This window comes from Sinocyclocheilus anshuiensis, unplaced genomic scaffold, assembly GCF_001515605.1.
Source record: "Sinocyclocheilus anshuiensis isolate Anshui unplaced genomic scaffold, SAMN03320099.WGS_v1.1 scaffold1394, whole genome shotgun sequence".
In the NCBI taxonomy this organism is placed as follows: domain Eukaryota; kingdom Metazoa; phylum Chordata; class Actinopteri; order Cypriniformes; family Cyprinidae; genus Sinocyclocheilus; species Sinocyclocheilus anshuiensis.
Window position 1 is genome coordinate 191,145 of NW_015558696.1, and position 11,033 is coordinate 202,177.

At 38.4% G+C, this 11,033-nt stretch overlaps 1 protein-coding gene across 1 annotated transcript in view; it reads right to left on the reverse strand.

Annotated features, from left to right (window-relative positions):
* Positions 1–5,808, reverse strand: part of LOC107681418 (arf-GAP with dual PH domain-containing protein 1-like) — a 13,193-nt gene extending 7,385 nt beyond the window's left edge. The window contains exons 1-3 of the mRNA XM_016477714.1: positions 5,558–5,808; positions 2,024–2,154; positions 867–958 (exon numbers count right to left, since the gene is read on the reverse strand). Coding sequence (XP_016333200.1) covers positions 867–958; positions 2,024–2,154; positions 5,558–5,645 — 311 coding nt within the window. The 5' untranslated portion in view covers positions 5,646–5,808. The remainder of the gene's footprint in view (positions 1–866; positions 959–2,023; positions 2,155–5,557) is intronic.
* Between the last annotated feature and the right edge of the window lie 5,225 nt (positions 5,809–11,033).

The window sequence follows — 11,033 nt, forward strand, 5'->3', positions numbered from 1 at the left end:
CACACACACACGCACAGACACACACACACGCACAGACACACACACACACGCACAGACACACACGCACGCACACATGCACACACACACGCAAACACACACACATGGTGTAGTGATACTTAAATTGGCACATAGATATTCAGTTCTCTTGCTACTGAGGGCCTCAAAGACAGATTTGCGTGATCTTCTGACTCGTTTGTAAAGCAGACGATCAGCTGAATGAACTCCGTTAAGTGGCCTGAAGTTGAAGTGACCCTGATCTCACCCTAAATATAAGACCCTGAGGAGCCTGATATGATGCTATCTCCATATGCAGCTGTGTGTTAAAGGGGTGGTTCACTGTTTTTTTTCTTGGCTTGATTGGGTTTATGTGGTGCAGTCTAACATGTGTTAATGCTTCGCAACTGCACGCGCGTCCATGTTTAATGCTTCTCATAGCTATGTGAAAATAACTGTATAATTGTAACAGAGCTGAGCTGATGATCTGAATGAGAGAGAGAGAGAGAGAGAGTTCCTATATGAATAGATTTTTACGTGCACCTCTAGTTTTCTCTTCCTCTTCTCTAAAACAGCGCAGCATGGCCCCGCCCCCTTTGCTGCTTTTTGGTTTATCTGGTTTATCTGGGTTTGTGATGTCACGAACCCGGGAAGTAACTCGTTGTAGTCCCTACCAGCCGTTTTTGTAGGCTTTAAACTGCCAGAATTGTAAAAGACGATATCTCCGTTTGCATTGAACTTTCAGCTTCGTAACTTTGCAGATATTGTTTATGCTCAAACAGCAACATTACACGCTAACTAACGTTAAAAAAGTTAAATCAACCACCCCTTTAATGTGATGTGAGATGCGGCTGGTTGCCATGGAAACTCACTGGCAGTCTCTGTGTGTGGGTTTGTAGAAGTAAACAGGAAGTGCAGCCTCATACACCGCGTTCATGGCATCATTCCCGCGCTCAGACATGAACTACAAACACAGACATCAGCAAACACGCCTTTAGGTGCAGCAGCTCTATTCACAAATGCATGTGTGACCCTGGAGCACAAAACCAGTCATAAGGGTCAATTTTTCGAAATTGAGATGTATAGAATACATAAGCTTTCCTTTGATGTATGGTTTGTTAGGACAGGACAATATTTGGCTGAGATGCAACTATTTGAAAATCTGGAATCTGAGGGTGCAAAAAAATCTAAATATTGAGAAAATCATCTTTAAAGTTGTTCAAATTAAGTTCTTAGCAATGCATATTACTAATCAAAAATTAAGTTTTGCTATATTTACGGTAGGAAATTTACAAAATATCTTCATGGAACATGATCTTTACTTAATATCCTAATGATTTTTGGCATAAAAGAAAAATCAATCATTTTGACCCATGCAATGTATTGTTGGCTATTGCTACAAATATACCCCAGCGACTTAAGACTGCTTTTGTGCTGCAGGGTTACATATGATTTAACTGTTTAAAGAAACTCGTGCTGTTTTAAACACTGATTTGTTTCTGTGGAAGAGAAAATATGAATCTTCATGCAGCTCTTTTCCGTACAGCAACAGTTCACAGTGACCATATTAAGCTCCAGAAAGAGAAGACATGAGCATCATAAAGACTCATATGCACTATATATTCTTCAGAAGTCATATGACAATTTGTTTTGAGGAACAAATCAGTGTTTGTACTGTTAACTAAAACTAATACTATTAAAAAAATCACTTTCTTAATCGAAATAACGATGGAAAAAACTTCAACTTCAAAAACCTCAAAAATAGAACTGTTGCTTTGAAAACGAATTAAAATAAAATGGTTTTAAAATCAAGTTAAAATTAAAACTAAAATAAAAAATTTTAAAGAACCAGAAATATAAAAAAAACTAATAAAGATGAGAAAAACTAAAACTGAAAATATTAAAGTGTCATACTATTACTAAATATTATAATAGTATTTAAATGATACCAAATAACACTGATGCGGGTTTGAAGCAGCATGAAGAAAGGTCAATAATGACAGAGTGTGACAGAGACGTTACTGAACACCTGAACTTCTGAATCCTCCCAGCGTGAGAGTCGGAGCGATCTGACTTTTCCGAGATCGGGAATACTGCGATGGACTCCGGAGCAGCCCAGACAGACGAAGACTCCTAGAGAACAGGAGCCCCATTCCGGATCTGAGAGAGAGAAACAATAAATAAAACAGTAAGGATGGCATCATGGAAAGCGAGAGTCAGTAAACGCTGTAAACGCAGGTCTGGCTGATGTTGTTTTGAATGGATCGTCGTGTTATCATGAGATTACAGTGCTGGTACTGACACACAAAACTCAGACTCAGCACAAACAGGATAGAATAAGGAAGAGATACTGAAGACTGACTTACAGCAGGATTACTGGAAAACAGACCTTAAACGCTGAAGAGCAAAAGAACTCAGACAGACGAGCTTGTTAAGATTAAACACCCTGAAGCTAAAGAAACATGAACCAGGTGAAGAAGCATTAACATCAGCCTCAAGCTACAGAAACACATCGAGCACATTCCAGCAGAAAAAAAAACACGAGATTCAATGATAAAGACACAGATTTGGACCAGAAAACTAAATCCAGACGTCATTATGAACTATACAAATACTTCATATACCTCATTCATTTATATTAATGAAAATATATTAGTGCATCAATACTGTTTTTAATGGGGGAAGGAAGTATTTGAAATATATGGCTGTGTATGTGTTTGTTATATATATTTATATATGCATCTGAATACACTGTCAGAATATTAATGAAACATATAAATACATGCAAATTAGTCAATCCTGTTTGTTCAGCATGATAAAGTTTCTGACTCATCTGCATGTATTTATATATTTATATATATTTTAGTGCTGTCAAACGATTAATCGCGATTAATCGCATCCAAAATAAAAGTTTTTGTTTATATAATATATGCGTGTGTACTGTATATATTTATTATATATATATAAATACACACACACGCATGTATACATTTAAGAAAAATAGGTTTTGTTTATATACAGTATAAAATATTTATATTTACATATAATATCAATTATATATGAATATAAATATATATATATATATATATATATATAAATATTTTTAAATATATACACATGTATGTTTGTGTATTTATATATACATAATAAATATACACAGTACACACACATATATAAACAACAATGTTTATTTTGGATGCGATTAATCGCGATTAATCGCTTGGCAGCACTAATATATTTATATATGTATTCATATATAAGTGTAAGCGCTGGTTTCATATCACATGTGAACTTGAACTAATGTCGTTCCAAACCTGTACAACTTGATGCTGATCACAAAAATTATATTCTGAAGAATGTTGGTAACCAAACTGTTTAGGTTTCCATTGACTTTCATTCAATTGACAACAAATACAATGAAAGTCGGTGAAAACTGAAACTATTAATGTCTACTTTTGTCTTCAGCATCAAGTCATTCATACAGGTTTGGAACGACATTTACATGATGACAGAATGTTTTTGTTGGCCTTTAAACCCTCATAAGATCATGATCGCAAACTCTCGTTTACTTTAAAAACAGTTTGCCACTCAATCTGAACATGTTCCTTATGTGATTTAAATCAAGTAAAAATCATGATGTATTAAACATGATAATATGACAATAAAGCTGAACCAAAGACTTAAGATATGCAAAGACGGTGCAACATGCAAAATAGCGGAATAAATCCTGCTTTATGAATAAAAGAGCCAATCGCTGGTTGCTAAAGTCATCAAGTCACTGTATACACTGTATATGTAGATTTCAAATTTAGCCGCTCCAGACGTCGTTGGAACGGTCAACATGTCGTCACTCGCAGTTAAAGTCAATTTCTGCGTCCCAATGTTCATACTATCCATCATAAACAGTATGTGAAATTAGAGTTAGCCATTACCCACAATCCATTGCACTTTGGCGAAGGATTCGGTTGAGAACTACAAATATGAATCAAGTTTAAAAAAAACTACAAACATGGCGGATGCAAGTAGAGAGGTTTAGATAAAGGGGTTTGAGTGACTAATAATCAACATTTAACGCGGTCAAAAAAAAAAATATTTAATGTTATCTGTGCCATATTTCATCTGCAACAATAATGTGAACTTTTATAAACATCCATTAGGCCATTAACTTTTAAATGCTTCATTGTGCAAAAAACATGAGCAGAGTTTGTCCCAAAGCTTGCCTACTCTTCTACTACACACTCTTTTCTTCACATAAAGAGTACATACTAAGAGTGTAGTATAAGTAGGCAAATGTGTTTACAACACTGCCTCTGCTTGTAAAAACCGTCGAGATTTAAATTTCCGCTGAAACGGGATAACCTTTCACAGGTGAGAATGTCTTGGTTTATTATGAGTTTATAAAGTCAGTATTACAGGTTGGTAACTTTTAAATGTCGTCTTAGCCAACGGCTTCGTCTTGTTGTATTGTGTGAGTTTATCAGTATAATCTGAACTAGTCTGTTGCAGATATAGACATTCATGCATGTGTATAACTACAGTTGCAGACGCACAATCAACTTGTTTATTATGCATTATAATTATTAAATTAATTAACACGATTGCCAGTTTAAATGGTGACAGGATGCACGTAACTCTTAAAAATGCAATTATGAGAAAGCAGTGTTTCCCAATGCTTGATTATCTTCTGCTACACACTTTTCTTGACAGAAAAAGTCTCTTGTAGGGCGTAGTATAAGTATGTGGATTGGGACACAGCTTCAGTAGCTTTGGTCTTGCATGCCTGAAAATAGCTGCCCGGAGGCGTCGCAAATATGGCCGCCGAGTGAACAGACTTTCCTCAAAAGGGACTTTGGCTGAGGGTCACGACAGATCGGCTCTTTCTCTCTTTCCACATGTGTTGCAGTGGACAGACTTCCAGAAACACACTTCCTATTTCTTCATCAGTCTCTCGACCGCTCACACACTCCTCGTCTCCCTCTCTCTCTCTCTCTCTGTAGAAACATGTAGAAATCACACACGACCACACCTTTAGTCTATATCTGATCCCGTCTCCAGCAGCCGCAGCTCGTGTCCAGACAAACACAATCCCACAATCCTGATCTCTGGAATATCATTTCTAAACCCTAAGTGAGTCATCCTGAATCAGGAGGAGAAGGTTCTCCTGAAAGCAAATCCTGTCTTGCATGAGTACAGTCACAACCCTGAACCCATGATCCATCACGCCTGTCTTAACTTCTCAAACTCCTGCAGTCTCTCATGATTACACAGGTATGTCTGGAGACACACTGCGCATGCGCGCACTTCTACTCTGATTTAAAGCATCTTGACTTCATGCACTCTGAATAGAATCGCGTATAATCAAATAAGGTTGTAATAGAGTGCTTGAAACATCTCAGAGCCGAGTCGTCAGAGTTCGTCGTAGCGTCGCGCGCGGTGTTTCAGGTGAGTCGCCCCTGTGTGTCTCGAGCGCGCGTTTATCCGCTCGCGCAGGTTCGGTCGTGCCTCGCGCGCCCGGTTCCGGTTGTTCGGTGAATGTTTCATGCGTGTGCATGCAAGAACTTACTGTCGGCACCGCAGTCCGCGCAGCTGCCGTTCCCCGGCTTCTGCAGGACGTGTTTGAGGGTTCTGGCCGCGCGCTCGTTGTCCGTCATCGGTCCGGTGTCTCCTCACGAGCGCTGCGGCGGGAGCAGGAGGAGGAGGAGGAGGAGGAGGCGCTGGTCTGATGGAGGTGTTTCAAACATTCGGAAGTGAAGCAGCAGAGTTTGTTCAGACTTGTTGTTCCGCATCAGAAACGCCACAGAGTGTGTGTGTGTGTGAGTGTGTGTGTGTGTGTGTGTGTGTGTACGTGTGTGTGTGTTTCAGAGCGCCATCACATCAACTACACATTATATAAACAAACTCACAGATTAAATATCTATTATTTACACACTACACAGATTATAACGCAGAATTTACATATAAATAACACAAATGTAGCTACTGTACACAACCTACACCAACTTAAAGATTATGTACACATAAACAAATTACGAATTATTTATTTACTAACATAACATAATCACAGAATATTAACACCCAGGAAGACCAAACCTGCAGAAATTACAAAGAAAGAAAGGACTTGCTAAAACAAATACAATTAATATTTAATTAAATTTGTTTGACTTTTTCCCACTTTGTTTATAATTTATTTTTATTTTTTTTTATTCTTGCTATTTATTTATGCGTTCATTTATTTATATATTTAAACTATATAAAGTAAAATGTCATACTTGGAACCTGTTTGTGGGGGGAAATGAAAAAAAAAATCTGGTTTGTATTTAAAACAGGTTACAATATAATAGACTTGGTGCCATTTTGGTTCAATAAAAAACAATTATATATATATTGTATAATTATATTATATATAAATATATATTTACTGCATTAAACAGCATCAGAGCCACCAGGGGGCCCCCAAGACTACATGAAATAACAGCTTGTTTTATTTATTTACTTATTTATTTTGTGATATATTACATCAATGGACATTACGCCAGAGCATCAAAGGATTTTAAAACTGATCATGTTTTGGGGGTGGAGGGGGGACAAAATGAACCTGTGGGACACAAATCATATCTGAGGGGACAGTGCTAAGACTTTGAATGTTAAAGTGCAAATGAACACCTGACCACTCTTGTGGGTTTGCTACTGTTACAATCAAAAATCTTAGAAAGGTAAAAACATGACAGGCAGACATTGGCATGATATAAGCAACACGGCTACAACAAATAAAATTGATAATGGGTGTGTTAGATTTATAGTGTGCGAATAATCAAGAATTGACAATAATCAGTCATATTGGCGGCACCAAGAGGCCCCCAAAATAAAATGCTTCGGGCCCCATAAAGGCTTGGGCCAGCCCTGCATAGCATCACATCAGTTAAACTACAAAGCTGTCACAGAAACCTGCTGAGAAATGTATTAATTACACCATAAATGCATATAATGTCTTTCACAGTCAACACGTGGCTTTTTAGCTGTAGGGTAAAGCAGGGAAAAGTAGCCTACACTTTTAGATAAACACGACAACATGGATGGCACTCGTGGAGGAAGAAAAACAAAGTTCTTTATTATGTCCAGCAGGATTACTTGTAATAAGGATGTATTGATTTAAAATATTTGTGATAGCCCAACCTTTAACGTACGAAAAGCAGGTTATAGACTGTGTTTAGAGTCGCTGAATCAACTCTTTTTGAGTCGACTCCCCATCACTAGAGGAAAGGTGATTTGCAAATAATCATAAAAAATATAAAGTGTGAGACTTACTACTTCTGGAGGTGCAGCTGGATCACGAACACTGGGTACTGATCCATCTGTGAGCTTTAACTTCTTAGCAAAACCTGCCTTGAATTGTCCCTCAGAAAGCAGTCTGGAGCAAACGAATTTCAGTGTGTTCGGTGGCGCATTACCATCAAAAATAAAACTACTCCACTGATGTCGGGAGAAAATGAAGACTCTTGCGTTCACTTTAAGAGAAAATGATGGGCAGCGTACAGCTGGCTGTGGGCGGAGATATGCTAATACGGGACGGTCCGTCAGCGGAGTGGGCGGGGCTTGAGCAACATGACGTCATACTGCTCAGAAAATAAAAACGGCTTGATAATTGAGACTGTTTAGGTTTTTGGGGATTTAAAAAAAAAGATAAGAGAATGGAATTTTATCATTGTAGGGTGGTTGTGTCCACAAGACACATGTATATGCAAACACCATGTAAAAGTGAATTTTGCATCCAATGTCCTCTTTAAATGTCTTACATGTCTGGTTTCACTGTCACTATCTGTGTGTGTCCACATGGTGGAGGCAGATCACTGAATCAGTCGCTCTCCACTGAAACAGGCCACACAAGAATCTGATCAGCTGAAATTATTTGTATAGTTATATAGGATGCTCAGATGAATGAATGCATCCAGAAGCACGTTTTGCATTTTATTAGCCTACATGAGTTATCTCATGAGAAACTGTCTTCAGGGCTCTGAGCTGAAGCCGCCGCAGGTGGATCTGTGTGTTTGTGATCTGTGGTTTGCCTGCTGCTGGATAAGTGAGATGAATCGCTCTGTTTAACAGCTGAACACATCACTTCTCATTTCAGAGCATCAGTCCTCTGAGTTCAGCTCTCAGACCGCACAGATTCTTCATCAACCCGCTTTGAGGACTGACCGCGGTGATACAGTAGATCAGATGCGCTGTGACTGTAACACTGTCTCCATGGCAACCCCAAAGGATGCTGCCACAACGACCACCAAAATAGCACAAATAAATAAAGAACTAAACGAGGGAGTGCCACTCTTCCTGACGGATCGAACAATTATAATAAACCAGGCTCTCACTGCTCAGTCATCATTTGTGTAGATGAGCGCTAGCGGACTGAAGCTCGCGATTAAATAAGTGACACGAGCCATTAAGATCTGTTTTATGTCCAGTGTGGTGACAGTTCAGCTCATCAGCCTCCGTCTCTCCTCCTAACCTCACATCACATTTCATTAGTTTGTGCTGAAGGTGTCAGAGACCTGCAGTCTTCCTGTAAAATTACATTCATCCACAAATGATGCATGAAATTTTAATGCTCGCCCTGCTCTACAGATTTTACATACTTTTCCTTTAAAGCTGCCATGGAACGATATATTGTGAAAAGTGCTATAATGAACTGAATTGACTGTGATGATGCATTTCCATAATTATTAACATCGTAATCTAGATGTTATATATATATATATATATATATATATATATATATATATATTTCCATTCATACAAAATAAATAAATAAATGTGCATTTATAACTACATTTCTGACCAACATTATCACTCTATATTTATATTTTTTCCTCTTTTGTAAAGTAATAGAAATACTAATTTGCAAAATGTTTTTTCCAATTTTGCAAAAGGGAACGCAAAAAAGTTATTTTTTAATTATATAATATAATTCAATTATATATTATGTATAAAAAATACAGTATAATAGACTATTTAATGGCTTTTTGTTAAAGATAATCAGTAAATGAAACAAAAATGCATGACAATTTGCTCCAACCCGAAAACACATAACTGCTATATGCTTATAATGCTATTGTGGATTTTGTCGTTTGCAATTGGAGCAAAAGGGAATGACAAAATTTGCATTTGTTGTAGTTTCTGTTCACTACTATTGAAGTAAACTCAACCATGACAACTTCTGCTTATGAGAAGGCCGGAAATATGAAAATGGCTCATAGTGCTGCATTTAACACATTGCACCATGTTTAAATGCAGTCCATTATATTCCCCTCAAAAGTAATGCAAAAAAAAAAAATAAAAAATGGAACCTGAACCACAGAACAAATAGAGGAAGAGATTCAGCAATCTGAAAACAAGTAGCACGCATGTGAAAAATCAGATTGAGGAAGAACTGACGAATAGAAAGTGAGAGAAAAGGAGAAGGAGAAGAGGCCATGAGCTGCTCCTTCAAGAAATCATCGCATTAACCAGCAGCTTAACATCCTGACCTTTAGATAATAGAGCTGCACATTTCACTGTAATTCATCATTACTCATCAGCTGAAGACACACACACGCACGCACACGCACACATACGCACACGCACGCACACACACACACACACTCACACTCACAAACACACTCACACACACACACACTCACACTCACACTCACAAACACACTCACACACACACACACACACACACACACTCACACACACACACACACACACACACACATGTCTGGTCAGCTATCCTTGTGGGGACTCTCCCACTTTTTTTTATACTGTACAGACCGTATATTCTATTGCCCTACACCAACCCTACCCCTAAACCTACCCCTCACAGGAAACTTTCTGCATTTTTAGATTTTCAAAAAACTTCATTCTGTATGATTTATAAGCTTTTGTACCCGTGGGGACCACAATTTAGGTCCCCACCGTGACACGAGTCCCCATGAGTCTGTGTGTAGTCAGGTTTAAGTCCCCACCAGGATATATAAACCTGTACACACTCACACACACACACACACGCACACACACACTCCTATCTGAAGCTTCTCTCTGCATGTGTTTTGTTTATTTCTTGGATTCACTTCGGCTTCATCAAAGCCATCAAGATCTCCTTGATCTTCTCAGATAAAACTTCCATTATACTGAAACATCCTGCAACTTTAAGAAGGTAAATCATTCTCCTCAGTCCATAAGGAGCATGTGCACAAAATTAAAGATCTTCACATTGAAGCCATAGAAGAACCATTTCTGGTTCCCTAAAGAACCTTTCAGTGATCAGTTCTTAAAAGAACCATGTTTTTCTTAGTTTGAAGGACATTTGAATAATCTAAATAAACTTTTTCCACTATAAAGAACCTTTTCTGCAATGGAAAGATTCCACAGATTTTAACGGTTCTTCATGGGACCTTAAAGAATCTTTATTTTGAGTGTGCTGACATGCACTAAACAGAAAGGACTCGTGCTGAACTTCTGCAGCTTTCTGACGTCACACACAGACGACAGTCCACATTTACACATCGATGAACAGAAACCTGGTCTATCCAGTTAAACTGAGGTCATGAGGAGGAAGCAGGGCAGTCATTATTATTCCTGAACAGCAGAAGAGCTGACGATAAATGCGTAAAGGCTTGAGCTGTTCCTGGAGATGTTCAGTGTTTGCTGCTGTTTTAAACACTTAAAGTTATTGAAGGATTTCAGAGTGAATTCTCCCATAATCCCTGTCAAACTCTTGCTCTTCAGCGTGGTTGTGGATTGTCTCTTCTGTGGTAAAGACTGTAACAGGCAGATTTAGTCTCAGCTGTTAGCATACGATCGTAATCCATTCCGGCTGCGCTTTGTAATCCTAATGGCCGTTTGCCGTCGCGGTGGAAGCGTTTGATGTGATTCAGAGACGTCTGTTTGCTCAGCACCAGCTGAAACCGTGCCCGACGTTCACACCACGAGCCTCTCTGAGTACAAACACACACACACTCACAAACACAGATACACACACACACACACACTCACTCACACAC